Raw genomic sequence first — 21,727 nt, forward strand, 5'->3', positions numbered from 1 at the left:
GAGCAGAGGGAGAGCGGTGGGCGGCAGAGCCGGGCGGGGAGAGGAGGGCTCCCGGGGCGGGGGCTCTGGATCTCGCAGGCTCCGTGCAGCTGCGGCCTCTGCCTCCCCTCAGGCTGCTGCGTGCGGGACTCCTCCGGGCAGCGAAAGGGAGCTGAAGAACTGCCCGTGCCCCGAGCGGAGCTGCCCGCTTCTCCCGGAGCCTGGCAAGGAAGGGCTGCAGCAGGAGCGTCTGGGCGTTTCATGCTCCGGCAGCCCGGCAGCATTTTGGCTTTGATTCCGTCTTGCTCSTACCTGTTCCTGGAGAGGAGGCACCGTCCCGCCATGTCTCGGTACAGCCTCCACAACCTCCTGGACTGGATGTATGGCGGGGTGGACCCYAGCTTTGCCGGCAATGGAGGGCCGGAATGCGCCGCCTTTCTCTCCGGCCGGCAGCGCTTGCTGGAGAGTTTGGTCTTCCTCAGTGTGGGCATCGTGGAGATCCTGCTGTCCTTGTGGAAGCTCAGGCAGCTGCATGTCCGGGAGCTGGAGAACCTCCTGCAGCAGCCCCAGACTAAGCAGGAGAGCCTGGGCAAGAAYGTGCTGCTGGTGCTGCTCTGCCTCATCTTTGGGCTGGAGGTGGGATTCAAGTTCGCCACCAGGACTGTCATTTACCTCCTGAATCCGTGCCATGTGGTCACAATGATGCAGGTAAGGCTTGTGCAAGGTCACCTGGAAGTTTGCTTTTGTGGTGTACTTGTAAAACTGTAGGGGTTTTTTTTCCCATAGTCGGTTTGTGGATCAAAAGTACCAATGCCAAGAATTTGCATAAATATTTTAAAACTTAGCTTTTTAGTGAGTTGAATAGAAATCTATAAAAAAAAGTCAGATGAAAAGGTGAAATTATAGCTATAACTAATGTCCAAATCTCTGGTTGAAAGTGTACATAATTAAGGCTTTCTTATAACTTGCCCTCACCTGATCCTTGTTTCAAGAATAGAAGATGCTGTTTTTACTGTCAGCAGTGCTAAAATTTGCACTGAATCTACTGATAACAAGATTGATGTAAAACCAGCTATGTAATTGGTGTGCAACTTTTTCAAGCAAGTGACATCTAGGGGTGTGATTGTATTTTATGAAGGTGTTGGAGAAGGAAATTACTCATTGTGGAGACAGTGTTGGTCTACCTTTCTAATTTTAGAGGCTGAATAACAGTAAGGAAACAGGCGTTACCTGTTTCTCTTACCTGAGGTGAACAAATGGATGTGACTCAATACGTGTGRATAAACCATAAGCTTTAATGACTTGTGGTATGGTTGTTGGTGTGTAATAGTGTGCAATTTGTGTAGATTTCAAAATAATGGATACATAGATAAACAGTTACTGAACTTGGATGTCTAAAGCTTGTAAGTTGTATTTGTTAATAGTCCTGTGCGTGTACTTAACCATCAGTTTYGCTAAGCTTGGTGAGGAGTTTGGGAGATGTCAAGAATATTATTATTTTGCTATTTGTACCCTCAACACTGAATAGCTTAGAAAATTCAAGGTCAAGAATTAATAAAAGAATGTTAAAAAGCTTTTCATAAAAGTTGCCMTGAGAGCAATGTCTGTCTAAGATCAATAACAGATAAAAATGAGATCAATGCCATTCTGGGCCTCCCCTTGCAGCATTTGAGATGATCTGGGCTAAATCAGATCAAGCCAGTTGTTGGATTCACACCTGGAGAGCGTTTCCTAAAGGGAAACGCTTTTCTGATTGTACCAGTAGTTTGAGGGAGATGGGTTTTATTTCTAGAAGGGGGAAAACAAGCTGCTGTAGCAATATTCAAGACCTTTAACAGCATTTAATTTACAGTTCCAGAAATTGTTTAGTAGGTTATATAAGTTCCTAGGCCATGATGCAGTGGTTGCTCAGTAGTTTACACCACAGGACACTTCCTTCCTGTGGAGTGATAAGAATTGTTGTGCAATCAGCCAGTCAGTATTGGGAGTGAAGATATGCAAGGACTATGAACAAATAATTGAAGTAAAATAATACAGCCGCATTCTATTTTTAGACAGCACTCAATAATAACTGGGAAATTTTCCTAATAATTCTCTGGAAAAGAGGTGATAATATATTAACAGGAGGATTTAAAAGTTTAGTTGTCTTTATGTTATCATGTTAGGAATAAATATTCAGCTGAATGCTTACACAAACATGATGGAGCTGGTTCTGTTCACCTCTTTTAATAATGCCCCCTGAAAGAGAGGTAGACACTAAAGCTCTGTAGTCAGGCATTGCCATCTCTTTTTGACTAATTGTGAAGTTATTTTAAATAATCATATGCTAATTACTCATTAGAATTGGTGTTCCAGTATTTGTGAAATTGAGAAGGTGTGCATATCAGCAAAATGCAGAAGTCCTGCCCCTTCGTCTTCAAAAAGGTGTATTAGAAATAGGCATGGGCTTAATGTGGAGAAAGAAAATAATAGCAAAACCAACAGCTTTCAGCAGAAAAAGAGGGTTAGATACAAAGATTGTCRATGACCTCCACCAGCAGACAGGTAATACATAGTTGGAATCTTGAAAACATTGTTTTTCTAGCCTGAATTTGCTGAGGGCRACAGATTTGTAAAATGAAATATATGATAATATAATTTGTCCTTCACTTCTGTTCTTGCAGTAGTTTGTATGTACAAACAAATCCTGCTGCTGTGTCTAAATAATAGAATGAACAAAGTAGAAGGTGAAGAGATGAAATGTGCTACAGCAATCAAGATCACTTCAAAGATAAACCAACAGTAGCTGTTGGTAAAGGTCTCTTTTTTCACTCTATTTCTGTTTTCATTTTCTTCAGCTGAGACTGTTTCACCTTAGCAGCAAAGACTCTGGGCTCTGAGCCAAAARTATTTGGAACTGAAAATCATCCTTGAAATTTTCTTTGCATAAAAGCTAAAGTCCTACYCTTGAAAGACCTAAGACTGAAATAAGATCAAAGTAAAATGGAAGTTARATGCATGTGCATTTGGGCAGACAATACAGCAGAATGTAATGGCTACTGAGTTTTACTCAGATGAGTCTGTTTTGATCAGGTGCCTGATTTCTGCCTATCATGCCAACCTGTGTTTAAATCTTTCTATAAGTGGACACAGCTGGTTTAGATGTGTCATTGCAAGGGTGAAGTGTTGATCAAGGGAATGTATTTAACTGYCTAAACAGGTCTCATGGTTAATCAGCTTCCCTGAATTTGTTGCTGTCCTGTCACCTGGTTGAATTACCTAGAAGCAGTGGCATGYGTTTCCTGCTCTTGGGTTTGGCTTCTTGCATAGCTTTATGGAGGAGGAAGGGTGTTTTTTCAYCAGTGTTGTGAGTGCAACATTATTGAGAGAGAAATCATTCAACTCTTAAAAAATTRTATATGTTTTATAGCAAAGGTGAATGGAAACTGGTGTGATTTCTCTGCCAGCTGTGGCATGGGGATGGGCCTTGTTTGTGCAGCATGTGGTGCTGCAGGGGGAGAAGTCTGTGTAGGAATTCATATTGCATTTTTTTTTTACATAAAAATGGTCTTTTTGAAAATTATCTGAATGCCTCTGTTAAAAAAGACAACAAAAACGAGCTACAAACCACTCTCCTTTTAGGATTGGGGATGTGATTTGATCAGTKCTGCTGCAAACCTGGCATAAAAGGGAAACATTAAATCCCTAGACTCTACAAAACCTATTTGCCTTTGCAGAGCAGAAAAGAAAAATCAGCATATGTTTAAGGAAGCAGGTRTTATATTTTCAAGAAATTAACCCTTTCTAGTATTTTAGGACACATAATTRTGGTATTGAAAATGGCTATGTGAAAGAGATCTTTGAAGTTTCTGATTGAGCAGTGTGAAAGGGARGATTTCCTCAAGAGTCACAGCACTATTGATTTCTTTACAAGTTTTGTGAAGGAGACTTAGCAGCAGCCAGAGCATGCTTGTTGAGAAGTGTGGCAGAAGCGCTGTGTCCTTGTCGTGAGCACCAGAACACCTACTGCATTGCTTCAGTCAGGTGAAAGGAAAATTTAATGTCTTGCAATGTCAAATCCAATGATACCAAACCAATTTTCTTTATCTGTTCTGCATTCTTTAACTATACCTTTTTTTTTTGTGGTCATGTAGCAGTTCTTCGTTTCAGGTTCAGTGAAGGACAGTTAGAATTTGCATTGTTCTCCATTATTTGTTCCTGTACCCCCTATTTGTAATTAGACACAAATTTTGCAATCTGCTGCTCACAATCAAGGTAACTTAATGCAAATGAGTAAACACAGGTGTTTCTTGATGTCATAAAGACACCCAGCTGGAGTTAACAGGCAGTTAAATGTAGACAGATATAGCCCAGGAGCCAGAGCTAAAATTAGTCTGTATTGCAAAAGAGAAATTTGTAACAAAAAAAACGTAAGGAAAAAGCCATCTAAAGCAGAGGTTGTAGGTAACAGTGCTGGAGTGGAATGATCTCAAAGGTCCTTTCCAACCTTAATGACTATGTGATTATAATAATGTTTTTCTTTTTTGAAAGCTCGTCAGTTCTGAACACCAAAGTTATGATTAACCAATTTGTGGAAATTAAGTGTGTGTGTGTAAGTTTCTTCAAACCTTGTTTGAGGAGGTGGCAGAAACATGACTGTAGTCTAATCCTAAAATGATATGTACAGCCAGTCCTTCTTTCAGACTGTTGCAAATTTTGAACTTCACTTTAGTATGTCTAGGCTTTCTTCCAGAAGGGTGATTTAATACTTATTTTAATATAAGTTGTGTAATTTTATTTTATTTTAGGAAGAGTTTTGCAAGAATCATTTCTCAGTGGCAAATTCTCAGCTGGTCAGTTGTTGTAATTCTCTTCCAGTTCTTCACTGAATTATTGCACTTCAGCCAGTGAAGAACTGACATTTGTTTGGAATAAAGAAAATGTGTTTGTAGGAAACACTTGTTTTGCTGGATGATTGCTTTGGTGATCTTTTTAGGCAAAGAGAAGTGAACWAAAGGGGAAGCAATAGGAGGTAAAGAAGTATAGGGAGTCCAGTTTCATCCAGTGATCTTGGTCTGATGTTTGCATAACTAAAGCTGGTGCTAAGTGCATCTGCTGTTCAGTAAATACGAAATCTTGTGTTCATTATTGCCARTTCTGGCTTCTTTAGAGACCTGGATCCTTTCTGTCCTCTGCAAAAGAGGTTACTGTGTTTTTGGAAACAATGGGCTGTTTTCAGAACTTACATAATAAACATTGCTTGACTGAATTCTGCATCATTTGGGAATGTGTCCCAAAATATATCTAATTAATTACTTCCTTCCTCCTTTTTTTTTTTCCTTTTAATTCATGTACACAGTTTAAATGGTTTYTAATATTTGGAAGAATCAGTTAAATTGTGTTTTGTTTTCTATATTGTCTCTTCAAAACCTTGAATTAAAATTAAAGGGACAAAATTTGCTATGAATACATACACATTTTTCAAAATGTAAGTCTCTGAACAGAAGTCTTTCTTTTTACTGCAGCAAGTTAACTTGGGATGCTTTCTCTTACAGCTGATGGCTGGAGAGGAAATTCATGCTGGTGTGTGGTGAAAAAGGGCAGATGAAGAAGAATTAAAGCACTGAAAGCACCAGTGTTTCTCGGTGGCAAGTCTCATTTCTTGCAAAAGACTGCATTTTCCTTCCAGAGGATAATAGCAGCCTCAGGGGCACAGATAGGAAGTGACAGCTCAGGAGACAATCCAGCAGTTCCTTTATCCTGGCTCTGCAGTKCTCCAGAACCATTTGTCTCCGTTTCAGAGCACCAGAACATGCTTGGATAGCTTAATCTACCCCTGGTTCAGTTTTTTTTTCTTAATTGTTACAGTGTATTTTTAAGCAGTGATTTTGTATTTAAAAAACACAGCCGAAGTTTAAAGGCTTTTACTGATACTGAAATAATGTAATACTTATTCACCATTGTGTTTATTTTTAATAAATTGCAACATATAGTAGAGAAACGGGGGGAAAATACTAGTATGAGGCAAGGCAGGGATTCTTGGTCAGCAATAAGAGCAATTTTTCATTTAGTATAAAGAGGACAGCAAATGTGCCCTAGGGCTGTGATTCAGGTTTTTTTTCTTTTTAGAAGATTATGGGCCAGACTTTTTAATTTAAACAAGATTTGGCCAGTGATGTTTTATCCTAAGCTTTAGTCCAGGTGACAGGGACTACAGGAACCTGTCATGGTGCTGGTGAATGTTCTAGTTCAGGAGCTGGAGTCTAAAGCTCTTGGTTAAACCTTTGTTTTGAAGTTGCTGGAATTTGGAAACACTGCTTGGGGCAATAATGCATTCCTAGATAATTCATTTGTTCTGAATATTCTTAGGAGAAAATAATAGAAAAAAGTGTGGAGTTGACAGGGGATCTCTTGCTCTCTAAGCAGGAGTAGGAACTGCATGATTGGAAACTGAATGAAAATGCTTAGCTTTCYCTGAGCCCAAATATTTACACAGAGGGTTATCATCTAAAGGCCACTAGATGAATGATTAGGTAACCAGATATTGGTTTGTTTTGATGAGATCATCACAGATTTAAAGCAAATATCATTCAGAGTGTGACATAGGTTGTTTGAGCAATGTATTAGGGAGATAAAGGCCTCTTTTTGTTTCTTTTTTTCTTCTTGTGTTTAGATTCTCCCCCCCCCCAACAGAGCTATTAATAATTGTTTCAATGTACTGTCCACTGTTATAATGTATCGCTGTTGGCTGCAGTATATTTTTAGGATGGATTTTTTTATTCTATTTGGCAATTTCACACACCATTCCATGTAGMTTGTTTGCTGGTAACTTAAACTGATGTTTCAGGAGTAGCTGCTTGAGGCCAACAGGAATCTCAGTGGAGGGGTGGATTAAAACAGCAGCAGTAACCACATTGGGCACCTTATAGATTCCAGGGGTTGGGATGCCTTTCACCTCAGGATTTCCAGGCTAAGAAGCCCTTCTTTGCTCTGTCCTTGCCCTGCTGTAAATGCTGACACTAGCAGCCATCGCTGATGCATTTTACTGCAGGGGTTGTACAGCAGCCACGTCCYCTGCAGCAATTTGAACCGTGTCAACGTTCACCAGGAACAAGTTCTGTGCCATGAATTCGAAACCTGCAGAGTGTAATGGGACTCATGTTTCTGGTGGCACTTCCTCAGGGCTTTAGATTGATGTGGTGAGGGTTTATGTTTATTCAGATGGCCAAGTAATTAGTGTCAAGTAAATTTAATGGTTTGTGTTGTAATACTTCGTTGGTTAGYGAAATGCCAGTTTAAATTATCAGGACTACAATGCAGTGTGCCTTAGCTTTTAATGGATTGTGTTACTGTTTCTATTTTTTGGTAAAAGTTGACTGTAATAAGGCTATTRGTTACTTATCCATCTTGTGTTTTTAAAGACTCCAAATTTCTGTTGTAAAATCCTACAAGTGGAGGAATTTTGAACTGTGACAAGAAAAAAGGTGTTGGTGACTTGAGGCAGAGTAGAGCAGGACTATTCTAGGATGATTTTGCTTTTGTGGGAACCTGATACAAAACATCCTGCTCAGGGGAAAAGTAACAAAAGTGAATATGCACGTGAGAGTCTTCTTGTAACTCATATGTCAGTGACAGATGGAGATGCAAGTTAATCTAAATTCAGTGTAAATTAAAATTTCTTAAGAAATTTGACTTATGAATTTTTAATTTTGTGATTCAGCCTCTTTGTTCTTTTACCTCAGATACATTTTTTGATGGTGAGGTTTTGTTTAAGCACTGATTTAAGAATGGGGAATGAAGTAACCCACTACTAGTGAAGAGCTGGTGCACACGGTAGTTAGAGCAAAAAGTACCTTCAGTGACCTCTGAAATACTAATTCCTAAGGTGTGATAGCTAATGCTAATGCACTCATAGAAAGACCTGGGTCATATGTTAATAATTAATCCTGAACTATGGGAAGTCTAGAAATCTTTCACCTAAGACTCTGGAAGGAAAGAGGATGAATACAGGTTTGCTGAGTAAACAARCTAAGTCTGTGGAAGGAGAGACTAATCTAGAATGTTCCAATGAACATGTATAATTTACATTGTTGTAAATTACAGATATTATAAATATATACAGGTTGTAGGGGATGTAGAGGATGCTACACTTCTTCCATTTGTGGGTAGAACTGGGAAGCTGGGAGATTGGAAACAGGGACAGGGAGCCCTTGTGTTCCAGAGTCTGGTTTATATAACACAGAAACTACTTTTACTGTAGTATTTCTTAATGCTCTGCCAGCAGTGTTGCTTTGAATCATGAGAATCCTTAGCACTAAATTAACCCAGGGCACATTAATCCCTGAACCTGTCTTGACAGCTGTGGTAAGGCAGTGGTGATTTTTATGTTAAAAKATGAAATACATTCAACTTGCTCCTGTTTAGCAGTTAGAATGTAACATCTCTTGGTATTTTTCCCCCCCTGATTTGGCAATCTGAATTGTCAAACCACAGATGTGATTTTTATTTAAATTCCCTTTTAGAAGGCAAGTGATGGCTTTTAAGTGGTAGGTGTTCTGTGCTGACTTTGTACAGAAAAAAATGCTGACTCAAAGCTATACGGTGGAGTTGTTAAATTATTACTTTCTGATAAATGATAAAATGATTGTTTTGAGTTTACTTCAATATTAATTTTAGAGTGATTGACAAAATCTTTTACATCTTTCAAATTGTCCATCTGCTTGGATGTTCCTTRCCTTATTGTGAGGGGAAATGGGTGATTTTCACAAATACAATAGAGTACACTTAAGCTTACCACTCTGAGGTTAGTGTACTTTACTATATCTTAGCCTGTTAACCATGCCTTTTAATCTATTCTGCTCTGGAGAGTACTTTGATACATCTAAGAGGGTGAATGTTTTAATTTCAAATTGGCTAAAGCCTGGGGTTTTTTTTTTCTTTTTGTTTTAAATTCATTCCAGTTTTGGATGATTCCAGTTGCCATTAATTTTTCACATTGATCTGAATATTGCCAGTAGAAATTAAAATACAACCTTTTCAAGTTTTCATTTTGAAAACGTACAGTAACCAATCAATTTATGATCTGGTTAAGTGATCCTGACTGGAATCATGGCTGGAAAAGAAGGATSCTTTTCCAGTCTGCTGCAAGGAGGTACTAAATCAAACAGGCTGTTTGGGAACAGACAGGCTGCTGTTCTGAAAGGTAAATAAAATATGTGCTGCAGGTGCAGGAGTTTTTTGGGTAGTGTGCTCGGCTGTCTTCTGCCAACAACTACTCAGACATCTCTAAGTGTTCCTATTGTTCCACGAGTGCTACTGTGATCTTTCATCTGGAATGGTTGGAATTGTGAGACTTGTTCTGTTCTTCTCTGCTACCTTTTGAATTGTCTTTTGTCTCTTTCGGGTTTTGATCAAACAAGATGATCTTTGTTATGCATGTTCCTGTCTCAGCAGGGCTAAGACTGGTAGAAGAAAAKCCTTTCATGACAAGTTGTGACTTCAGTCTCTGCCTCAGTGTACTGACTGAAAATTAGTGTCAAAATACTTTTGAAGGGTGTTCTTTCATTTGTGGTGTGAAAATACAACAGGCGACAGATCCAACAGAAGAAGGGAGGGACGTGTAAGTTGATTTCAATTTTCTAAATTGAAAATTGAGTTATTCTGCCTTGGGCAAGGAGAATCCTCTTCAGTGCTTTACCTTGCACACTGCCAATGTCTGCAGGAGCTCTGCAGTGCCAGCTGGGCTGGGGTCTCTGAGAGCCTCAGTGCCTCAAAACTCAGAGCTCTGCACAGCCATGCTGCTGATTTAACACAGGATTCTTTGATTTATGGAACAGAGCTGTTCCCTCCTGCAAGGGAAAGGATTGGATTTCCAATATGACAGTGAAAAGTAGTAGGATTATAGGATCAGTGTGGGAACACTTGTGTTGGAGCTTATGAGCTTGTCTGCTGTGAACTGTGTGTTTAAAGACTGCTGATTACTCTGAGCTGAATGATGGCACATTTTATACAGATCTTTGAAAATCACATACAAGTATGTCCTCTAAAATTTTCCCTTAAGAGGTTGAGATTTGTTTATCATGGCAATTATCTATGYATTTAGAGAGAAAGTGTTGATACTAAACTGCTAAAGCTGAAGCATTTGRAGATCTCTTCCATGATCCTGAATTTTTAGCATAAACATTCTGCTTACAATTTTTGTGCTGTCCAAAATGGAAGTCAGGCTTATTTTCTGAAAGATCTCTTTAACAGAGGGATTTTCATGCTTAAAAAKGTTAAATATTTGTTTTTCCCCTCGTCAGATTCTGAAACTTTCTTTCAGTAGAATTGAAGTAAAAATAATCAACTGTGAATCTTGTTCTCTTTTTTGCCTGTCTCCATGGTAGTGATTTAAGCTGGTATGTCCATCTCARTCTTCGTAACAGTGCCATCCTTTTTAAATGTGAGCTGTTTTAATCCTCAGTGCTGAGATTCAGACTGTACCCAGACTTGGATGGCAGCTTCTGCTCTACTGTGTAGTAGTTGGAGCAYTCTGCAATGTGTTAGAAAAAGAAGGTTCTAATGTGATTAAGACTTATTTATGATTTGTTTATTTTGTGCATACAGAGAAATAGGTCAATGTAGAGATTTTTTTTTTTTAACATGTAGGAGATAAGAAATTTCATTCTCTCTTGGGAGAGAAAAATTTGTTTCATGGAAGTATTAACTATGCTTCAACAGGAACATGCATCTCTTGTCAGATTTCTGAATTTAAGGCAATAATAAAATAATCAAATTTAAAATTCTAGACAAACTAGTGAGACTCTAGATATCACATCTCCTTTTGCTAATATACAACATGAAGTGTTTAAAAAATTTGACTAATGCATGCAGGTAGCATGTGAAAAAATACTTATCACAGGAGAGCTGTACAAGTTATTTAGGGTCTCCGAAGAAGGGAAAACAGTCCACAATTCAAGGAACTTTAGTTAGTAAACAAAGTTTACTCCAAAATATGGAACAATGGAATAATGAAACATAATAAGTGTTAGACACTTTTCCCAGAAGCTTACATGCTAGATGATACATAAAGCTTTCATTTCTCTAGCATGTCCTTTTTTCTTCTTTGTTTCCCTTAGCAGACCAAAACATCCATTAGTGGATTCTAATCGTGCATCCGTTATGTTCTCTTCCTCATTAACCTGCTCTGATGATTTGAGATTGCTTGCTTTTTAAATGCAAGACTTCAGAGAAACTCTGATTGGATTTTAACAGTATTCACTAAGAAAAATGTCTTGGGGTACATTCCATTAAATTTAATTGCTGCCTCTCTTGCTGTGCCTTTGTTAAGAGCATTGTATGACTTGGGAAAAACAATTTGAGTGTGTGTAGTGTTCTARGCTGTTGTTGAGACTGATTTGAACAGAACACATGGATGTCTACATATTAAGAACTTGACCTGGAAATAAAATATTTGGAATTTGTACATTTATTTGTGTAGTAATGACAGGAAGCCCCTTGTGTATAAAAGGGTTCAGTAGTATGATCCAGACTTCAACACAACTACTATTGCTGCAAGTACATGGTCTGGTAGTCGTTCATTTCAGTATCTGTTGGAGGCCTCTTTCTAGCCCTGTAACACCTTGAAAGAACATCATTTGGTCAATTGGCCAATCTGACATCCACAAAGCAGAGATATCCTCCAAATGTTCTCACTTGAAGTTATTCAATGATAATTTCTTTTGTTGGTTGGTAGTGAAATGATGTATTGTGACTTTTATTTTAGGAACAATATTTATTTTAGCRGTAAAAACTGTGATCCATGTTTTGCTGTAATACTTATTGAACAGTAAAACAGTCTCTTCTTTGAAGTAGTGAGCAACATAAAAAAAAAGAACATTTATTATTGAACATTTATGTATTAGTCTCCTCATATCTAGAGTAAGACTTGCTAAYAGGAAGTTTTTAAAGTTACTGTGAGGTTTTGGCTCTGATGAAGGGAAAGCAGTGGTAATGGTGTAAATGCTAATATTTAGCACAGCTTACCRTGACTGAGGGCTAAGGGGTTCCTGTAGAAGATGATTGGTAATACAATAATCTGCTTTTTGAGAGACCTTTTATAATGCCAGTAACAACTGGTTAGATTTGACTGGTTTCATAGCCACTGGCAGAAAGCTGAGCCCTCAGTGCTGCTCATACTGATTAAAAACTTTTATATGTAGTTTGGTAATGGGAGATCTTTTAATTTGTTAAACAKTTTTAGTCTTTTCTAGCTCTGCTGTAAAAAACTTCTGGCTAGAAATGATTTGTGACATACAGAACTGGGTAGGAAAGATTTAGAAAATGGATTCTAAAAAAGGGTCATTATCATTAATTTAAATTTGTTTCTAACATTTCAGATTTTTCTTCTTGCCTGCCCCCCATGTCGGACTGCAATGATTCTCTTCAGGTAATATCTCTTCCTTACTGTATTTCTGCCTACTTGCACAATGTATTTTAGAAGTTAATCACTACTTWAGTTATAAAATATTAAGTGAAATATTGAGTTGGAAAGATATATTGGTTGGATTGAGAAATGACCTTGAAAATGGTCAGGGCTTAAATTAGGGTGTTGGGCCCATTATCCTTGGTTCTTGTGTGCTGATGGGTTTGGCCTCAGTTATGAACAGGAATTAGCTCAGTAACAGTGGAGTTAATGTAGATTAATGTATGAGCTGCTGTAATTTGTGTCATGGGCCTCGAACCTTCTTACCATCCTCAGTCAAAATTAGTAACTGGCCCTCACTGGAGGCCATGCAGGCAGTATGGGTGTAATTTCAAAATTGTGGATAGGTAAAATTAAATAGGGGAAGTAAATTCTCACCACCTTTGTTATATATTTCTCAAATCTGTGCAGTCTTCTCCAAAATACTGCATACAGTTCATGACTGCAGGAACCAGAGAGGCTCTGTTGGGCTGTAGCAGCAGAGCCCTGTGTGCWGCCAGTCAGGTGTGGGGAGGCTCGGGGACTTCTGGCAGTGGCACTTGGGAATGGCTGTCATTGCCACCGTGGCATTAAACTCTGCTCTTCCTTGTTTTAGTCTAGGCAGCGATGATGCTGGGGRAATGCCTCATGCAGTCTGTCTGCAGCTTTTCCCTGCTGTTCCTTACTTGTGCAGGGATTCTGCTTAACAGAGACCCTGTATTAGCATCTTAGTCTTGGAGCGTGTGAAAAGTGTGTCCAGGAAATCTTTGCTAAAGGCCAGTTGTAGAGCAGAGGCCACTATATTTATTGTTGTTCAGAATGGGTATTTCTATTTTCTGACACACTGGCAGCATATAAATTATGTTTGAAAATCTGTTTTAAAATTGTAATACCTTTTCTCCTCCCTCAAGTTACTTTAAAATTCCTAGGAGTTTGACAGTCAGTGGTGGGAGACGGTTTATCCTTTACTTTGTGTCTGATGTAAAGTAGACTAAAACAGCTCTGATGCTAATTTTCTGTTCCTGTGATCCAACAGTAGTTCAGAAAAAGATGGCTGAAAGCTATACAAAATACAGTGTATAATACTACTTTCCTGCCTTGTGCTTTGCTTAGGACTTGCTGTTGCAGTTTGTCTTTTATTTAAGGGACTTCTTTCCAATTCCTGAAGCTTTACTTTGAAGCTGTACATGCACAACATTAAACAGGAGTAAAACCCTTTATCAAAGATGCTATTTTAAGCTCTGGAAGACAAGTGAACAGCAGAATTCCAATTATTTAGCAGCTTGCATCATGAACAGGATTACGGGCAGTCCAGGCTTTCTAGGAATCCAAAGCTTATTATAGAAAGCAGTTCTACTTTAGGAGATTCTTTAAGAGTGTATTTAAAGATAGGTTTTTGTCCAGGTTATTGCATTTAACAGTATCTCATTGTATTTAATAGTGACTTAATTAGAATTCAAGCCAAAAGAATTTTTCAAGTGTCTTTCTGCTTTTTATTGAAGAGATTCTACATAAAAACATGTTACTATTGCATTTTATTTTCATCTGTGACAATGTCCCATCTCTTTTCTAAGGTTGCAGATGCACATGCTGAATGGGGCCCTCTTAGCGTTGCTGTTTCCTGTTGTTAATACACGCCTGGTGAGTGTATTGTGGTTTTCCTCCTCCTCTTTATATCTAAAARATTTTCATTTGAGAGATGTCAGATGTTTGCTTTGCTCGGCCTTCCAAAGTTCATTTTACCAGGCTGTAGATTCCTGGTTGCTACAGTGGAGCCACAATACCAGTCTTGGGCTTTTGGGGTGTTTGTAACTCAGTGTGAAAAGACAACACTGCTGTATTGCRTGTTAGTTCCTTTCTAGCCATTAATGGAGGGAAAATTTGATGGCTTTGAAACAGGCTTTCACAGGTTAACCTTGTGATCAAAATTCAGTTTCGGAGTTTTCAGAGTCTATGTAAATGTAAGATTCTTCAGGCCTGGAAAATGCCAAATGTTGTTGTTGGCTGTCATTTCTTCTCCCCCAAGATTAGCCACRGCAGATTTCTTTTTTCCCATGCAAGTTTCCAAATCTGCTGTAAAATTTCAGTCTCCTGGACAAAAAATTTAGCCTGTTCCTAGTGAGATTCTCAAACCCATTGAGAGTTAAAGGTAAAAAAAAAACTATTTTGAGTGTGAGTTAAATGAAATATATCCAAGGATTATGGATAACATATGTTATTCATACATATGTAGAGGGGATATATATGTGTATGCACAGATGACTAAATGCTTTTAATTTTTTTCATATGACTTGTCTGCAAAAATCTGTTCTTGCAGTTATTTTAATGTCTGTTTTAAGTTAGCTACAAGTACTTAATATTTAAGCAAACTATGTCCATGATAGAGGGTGAATTAATATTATGAACAAAATTGTTGTGGACTTCAGACTCCATTCCAGATCTTGTTGGTAGCTCTCCATTTGCAAATCTTGACTGTCAAGCGTAAGTTTATCCTTAATCTTATTTGATGTGCAGTTTGCAATTACATTTTATTAAAACTCGGTGCTGTTGAATAGGCAATAAATGAATAAAATGAGGKATTTTCCTGATAATGATAACTCTTCATTTTGTATTTGAAGCCATCTAGTTTTTAAGTAAGTACAACGCTAGGCATGACAAAATTGTTCTGGGTAACCTTTGAAGGAAAAAATGTTGAAGTATTTAATAAMTCATTAGCTTGTATTTTCCCTGCCATTATCACAGATCTCATTCATGGTAGGGCAGTGGTGATTAAACAAGAAAAATACARACTAACTATAAAATTGTCCCTCTAATTGGGAACAGAGGAGCCAAAAGATAATGTCCAAAAGTAAATATTTTTGGAATAACTACAACTTAGGATATTTTTGGGCCTAACATCTGCTYGCCAGACTTTTTGCTTTTCTGTGTTTCTTCTGGCACAGGATAATGTGGGTGATGTTGTACAGCACTGCCTTGGTCCAGATTCTCTCATGGCAGATGCACATTCTGCTCCACAGCTCTYACTGTGGTTGCTAACATCAACATTGTCCTGAAAGCAGGGAATGTGTRGCAGGAAAAACCTAATAGGAATTTAAAAAAAAACAACTCAATAATCTTGTCTGAGCTGGCTGCTCTGGTTTTATAGTATCCAAGTGAAAAACTTCCCAAACAGTCATTCAGAATGAGGGACAATCATTGCTTCAGCAGATGATGGATACTTTGGTGGGTTTGGTTTGGATTTGGGTTGTAAGAATTAACCTGTTAAGGTAATTTCCAGGAACACCTCTTACATTTTGTGGCATAGTCTGTTAGAGTCATGTGGTTTTGCTACCAATTACATTACTTAATGCATTATATTCTTCTTGTATATATGCTTCAGTTCTAAATTATCCTGAAGTGGAAGCTGCTGGCATAATTTCACAACTTCCATTTCCTTGTAATGTATCTATTAATTTATTTTTGGTGTTTTTTTAAAACCTCAGTAATTTCAAAATTCTTTTAAAATAGTAGTATTTTAAAAGACAGTGGAAATAGAGTTATTCACTGAAACTACAGTAGGAACTTTCTACCTTCTGTCACTGTAGTCTTTCACTTAAACTATGCAGTTAAAAATCTTGTTGGACTATAAAGGGCACCTGGGATAGTGTTCAAAACAGTGTGGCCTGAAAGATGAGGTCARTCTGTTCTGTTCTTTCCAAGAAAATATTTTCCTGCCTTGGCATGATGTTGAGGTGCCAGCAATTAACAGACTTAAGCAACAGATGCACCCACTTGTATTTGTTTGGCACTTAAATACTGCAGTTAATTGCTGTATTGCTATTTGCTGATGGAATTAAATTCTGTGCATTGGAATAGGCACTGGATAAAGATAAAASTGTTTCTTCTYTAGTCAGCTCTTTTGTGAGTTCTTTTTACCCTTTCAGAAATAAAGAGGTGCTACTGAGGGAATTGGTTTGTTAGGCTCCCAAGTGGGAGCCAGCAAGGAMTAAGAGGATATACAGGAGTAGAAAGATCTTTGTACTTATATTCTGTGGCACACACTGTAGGTCCTGATAACCTGGCTGTGCATGTAAATTCATTTGACTGCCACAAAGGCTCCAACTGTTTGGAAACGAACGTGGTTTGCTTGAGCTTTCATATTGCATTAATCAGATTTTAAAGGAAAGCCTTTTATTGGTTTAAAAGTGGGGATTTTTTGCAAGCTGATGTCCTGAAAATGTTGATATAGATAAAGTAAAAAACAGGACATGTCCCAAAGGTGTTGGACACATGGGTGTCAGCTCACATGGCTGAGGTGGTGCAGTTTTGATATTTCCAGAGGCTGCTATATTCTATTATTAGARCTATTTGGCCTGAGAGGTACACATTCTAAATCTGTGTTAGGAGCAGAACCATACTCTGAGCAGGACTTTGAGTACATTCTGGGTATGCTCCAGTCATCAGCTGCTGTATTGTTTTTGATTGTTGTACTAATAATTCACTGCACAGAATAGTTTGCCTGCACAGCAAAATGGAATAGGTTGTGGTAGCACACTGTCATCTCTRAACTGGCTTAATCTCACTGGCACAAGGGAAAACAAAGGAACAGTTGGGGGCTGCTGAGAGATTGTGCTTGGGTAGCTGATAGGTTACAAAGCCAAGGTTTTTGCATATTTGGGCAGTTGTACATGCTRTACAYGCTGTGTGCATTRAATGGTATGGGTSTGTTACTGATAAGGTCTAAGAAGGTGGCTGGTACARTTCAACACTTGGTGTTTGCTAAGCTGTGTGCTAGATGTGTTACAGGACAGACCAGAATCTGGGAGATGAATTCCTTCTATTCCTTTTCTGCCACTCTGCAGTCTTTGTAGAGAATGATGGAGGAGGTGCTCTTGGCACAGTACAGTGCTTGAGCCAGGATATAAATAATTAACAGAGGGAGGAGTGCTACTGTCAGAAAGCAGAGCAAAGTGTTAACCTGTGAGCCCACTGAAAACCAACCGCTGTGTCTGTTGAATCTAAATTAGTATTATGTTCATACTCTTTTGGGGGGAACTCATCTCAGTATCTGACAGCTGGCTCCACTCYACTGCTGCCTTGAAGAGATTTTTCTAAAGCTTAGTTTGGTGCATGGAACGACCTTGTTGTTCTCTTTGTGSAGTAGCTGGGTTAGGTTAGAACRTGAAGTCTTGTTTTCACCAAGAGGTTCTTTAAACCCTAGCTTGATGAGTGATCCCTTGTGCCTTATCTTAATTTCCAGTTTCTCTTTGCATGTGAAAGATGCTTATGCTATTTGAGTGAGTCTTTTATTGATGAAACTGTTTMTAGTCAAGCCACAAGATGCAGGTGAGTCAGTTGCTCAGTACAACTTTTTTTTTTCTGTTTGTTGTAGCCTGGCTGTACAACTTGAGTGCTTGGTTGTACACCAGCTCTGCAGCTCTATAGCAGGAAATGCACTTGCATAATCAGCCAGGCTTCAGAACAAGCCATCTTTTACAGTGGGAAAAAGATGTTTTGTTTTACACAGAAAAAAATACTGTCAACACTACTGCAGCACAACAACTGTYACTCTGTTCTCAGGAGTGTCCCAGCGCAGTGTTTGTGTAACAGACCCTCACAACTCCACGGCTGTGGAAGCCCTTTTGACACCACAGATAAATGGAGAATGCTCCTTGGCAGGAATGAGTGCCTCATGTTGTGCTGTTTATATCAGGAGCAATTGTTTCYGAAGTGGGGGAGGTATAGCTTTTTCTCCAGTTAGGAAAACTGCTTTAGCCCCATCCCAAATTATTTTAATTCCCTCACTTTGCTCTTTAGGTTGTTCAACAAAGCACAGCAGGAAAGGTTCAGATTCAGGAAACCTCACAATTTTCATGAAGTCCTTGCTTTTGCTTACTGTTACCTTGCTTGGGTTTGTTTTGTTAGAGGGTACTTGGAATAAAATAACCCAACAGATTGTATGGAAGGGTTGTTATAGCTTAGTGCCCCCAGGAGTTGGCTGACCACCTTGGAGGTTGCCATCAGGACAAAGACAGTGTCCAGGGTGGGAATGCCAGGACTAGCACAATCCAGCTATTTTATCTGTTTTAGCGTCTTCTTAATTCACAATAGGATTTAAGAATTGTAGTTGAATTTAAAAGATCACTATGTTATTTAACAACTGTTTGACTGCTGTTTAGGAAGAAAACCAAACTCTATTTCATCCTCTCTTCTGTTGATGTAGAAATTTCTGTACTGTGTCAGAATTATTGTTCAAATTATTTTTAAGTATTGTTTTAGCTGTCTGACTTCTCTACACTAATTCAACTAAACACACAAATGACTAATTGTAATTACTCAAAAGTTGGCAGCCGGTGGGAAATACATGATTTACTGCTAACTGGTAACTTGTTTACGCCTAATTCTGCAGCTTCTCTTTAAAACCAATAAATTACTGGGCATTTTATGTTTTAATTTCTATTTGGTCAAGCATGCAGATCGCTATGATTTTTGGCACAGGCCTCCTCAGTAATTACTTGCATATATGTATTGATATAGCCTCATATATAAAGGCTTCATTCATAAGAGTTCTGTTACAAGGTACCAAGTATCTTTCTAAAAAGACCTCTATTCTCTAGGGTGTGCATAATTTCTGGTTTGATTATTTGAGGGGTTTGCATTGTTATTGGTAATTTATGCTAGAAAAGAAAAGGAAAAGAGCAATCTTATGTTATTCCTTCTTTGTTGTGCTTCTGGCTAATTTTGGGAGACATCTGCTGGAAGTGGTGTTTGTTTTAAGGAGGATGGAATGGGTACAGTAAGCTGCACTTTCAAGGCACTGACCATTAATGTTTGTTAATACACATAGGTGCTAAAACAACTGAACTGAAGGCATTGCCATGGGTCAGAAAGAGAATTGTWTCTTATGACTCCTTTGTTAGCGATGAAAAATACTTATAAATATTTTCCTTATTCCACAGCTTCCATTCGAAATGGAGATTTATTACATCCAGCATGTGATGCTCTATGTTGTGCCCATCTATCTGCTGCAGAAAGGAGGTAGGTTGGCAGCTCACTCCATATGGATTGAACTGTTCCTGTGTAATGAAAAACTGTGCTTACCGGATATCACCAATTTTATTCTTACCCTTTAAAAACCAATTTTCTATATGGTTTTAATTAATAGTATCTTATGTTCTAATGTTGGAGTTTTAATGCAGAAAGCAAATTGTGTCAGGCATTGAGATGAACATTTTAAAAATGGTCTTTTGCCCAAATGGGTATTCAGAATGTGTTGGCATAATGTGCATTGTCTTCTTGAGCAGCATCTCTGCCATCTTGCAATATTCTCAGTTGTTGGTGGGATGTATTTTTAAAATTTTTACCTTCTTGGATGTCTCTTGAGAAGTATTGGAACTCAAAATGAGCAAAAAAAAATTGTATCCCTTGTAAATACTAGTTGACTAATTAGATAAAGCTCTAGTAAAATGTAGTGAAATGAGTGAAATGAGCTAGATTGCTTGTTATCTCTTCTAACAAGATTGCTGTCTTGCATTCACTTAATGCCACAACAGTTCAGTAAGTCTGGGAATCTTAAATTGTTCCCCTGGCCAGTGATTTTTCTAACTGGGTCCTCAAAGGGAATGCACTATGCATTCAGCTGTGATGCTCTGTCCCCACCTAGTGGTGACATGCCTTTAGCCGCATGTTCTGGCAGAGTTGAATTGTTCCATTAAGGCAATAAAATGTCATAATTTGTGGTCCACATGTTCAGTACCTTTTAGTGAAARCCCTGAGGATGTGATAGCAAGCAATGGGATGTGGTTAGCCCTTTCCTTCCATACTGCTGAATCCGTGGTATTTTATACCAGCAGTCACTTACAGTCCTTCACCCTTATTTCACTACAACCTTTGTGTAGCCGTGTCCTGATTGCACTGTGACCTGCTGAGTGCAACTAAAGCAAAAGGATTCAAATGAAAAGTGAACTATCATACTTCAAAAGATGATTCTTTCTCTTATCAGGGAAATCTGCCAGCCAGGTTTAATGYTCCACCCATGATACCCTAAAATTCTGGCTAATAATGCTAAAAGTGCAGTGTAGTTGTAGGAGTTACACAAACTCAATCTTTGCAAGATGAGGGTGAGGAGCAGGAGACAGAAAGCATGAACAGCCATGAGTGCACTGCAGGCAGAGACAAACAAAGCACTTGTGATGYCAATAAATCACTTGGTGGCCTTGCAGTTCCCATCTGAGGTCACTTAAAGACATTCATGTCCTTGACTTTAAGGTTTGGCCTTGGAATGATGCTTGATATGTTAACATTTAAGTTTTGGTTGGCTGGTGGGTTTGGTTTAGCTTTTTGTGTGTTTTGAAGTAGAGGTTCTCAGGGTTCCTCAGGACCTGGGGCCGACAAGGACTGGATTTGCAGTTTGAAGGGGTTTGGTGTTAGACACTGGTCACCCTCGTTCAGTGTTCTGAACTCCTGCCCTGTATTAACTTACAGGTATTTGCTGCCATCTAATGTTGATGTGATGGCAGTGAAATTGCTAAAAGAATTTTGTTGGCTAAACCTGTCAATTCAGATTGCTCTGGGCTGTGTAACTAGGCACTTCTCCATTTCTTACGCACTTGGCTCCTCATCTGACTGTAATTCATTAACAAAACACCCATGAACTGCTGCCACAGGTGACCAATGTATCATTTTGGATGGAAAAATTATGCAACCTAAAAACATTTGTTAATATTTTGTCACTTCACTAACACCTCTCTTTAAAGTACCTTCTAAGCAGATCACACAGGCCTTTGTCCCAAGTATATCTTGTGAAAATTGCTTTTTCATCGCTGACATTGATCAGCATGCAGCTTGATTTCAGTATTGTACATAGGAATTTCCATCAGTGAATCTGTAAATCATGATTAAGAAAAGTAATGGAAGGGTAGAAAATTGGAAAAATGAAAAGGAATGTATTGGATTTTGAAAAAATACACTATTTCATTTCATTTGGAAACTGCCTATATTACTGTGGCCTTAATGKAATCCAAATGTTTCTCAGAGACAGGGTGAGCAGAACAACTGAAGCAGAGTGGATTTGAGGCTCAGGCTGTAGAGAGCTGCACCCCCAAGCTGCTGACACCCTAATCAGGTGTTGCACCAGGCATGCACACACATCCAACTCCCTGCTTAAGTGTTCCTCTTCGAAAGGAAACTGGTGACAGTAAGCAAGGGCTGTAATAATTTATTTTCTGTCTTTCCCTGTTTATTACTGTGGTGTAGACTGGTCATGTTGCACTGGCAGCCTTCATGTCCCTCCTGACCCTGTAAATGTGGGGGCTTTACCACACTTAGCAGCACATGGAGMGAGAGGTT

General features: G+C 38.7%; 1 protein-coding gene across 2 annotated transcripts in view; it reads left to right on the plus strand.

The window, feature by feature from the left end:
- Positions 1-21,727, plus strand: part of TMEM164 (transmembrane protein 164) — a 29,989-nt gene that overhangs the window by 189 nt on the left and 8,073 nt on the right. The window contains exons 2-5 of one of the 2 annotated variants that reach the window (XM_057375388.1): positions 113-687; positions 12,336-12,385; positions 13,975-14,041; positions 19,339-19,417. In XM_057375388.1, the coding sequence (XP_057231371.1) occupies positions 241-687; positions 12,336-12,385; positions 13,975-14,041; positions 19,339-19,417 (643 nt within the window). In that variant the 5' untranslated portion in view covers positions 113-240. Of the gene's footprint in view, positions 1-24; positions 688-12,335; positions 12,386-13,974; positions 14,042-19,338; positions 19,418-21,727 lie in introns of those variants that run through there. The other variant, XM_057375389.1, reaches the window with a different exon arrangement.

Source organism: Malurus melanocephalus, unplaced genomic scaffold (assembly GCF_030028575.1).
Source record: "Malurus melanocephalus ecotype Western Australia unplaced genomic scaffold, MMel_1.1 scaffold_247, whole genome shotgun sequence".
Taxonomy (NCBI): Eukaryota; Metazoa; Chordata; class Aves; order Passeriformes; family Maluridae; genus Malurus; species Malurus melanocephalus.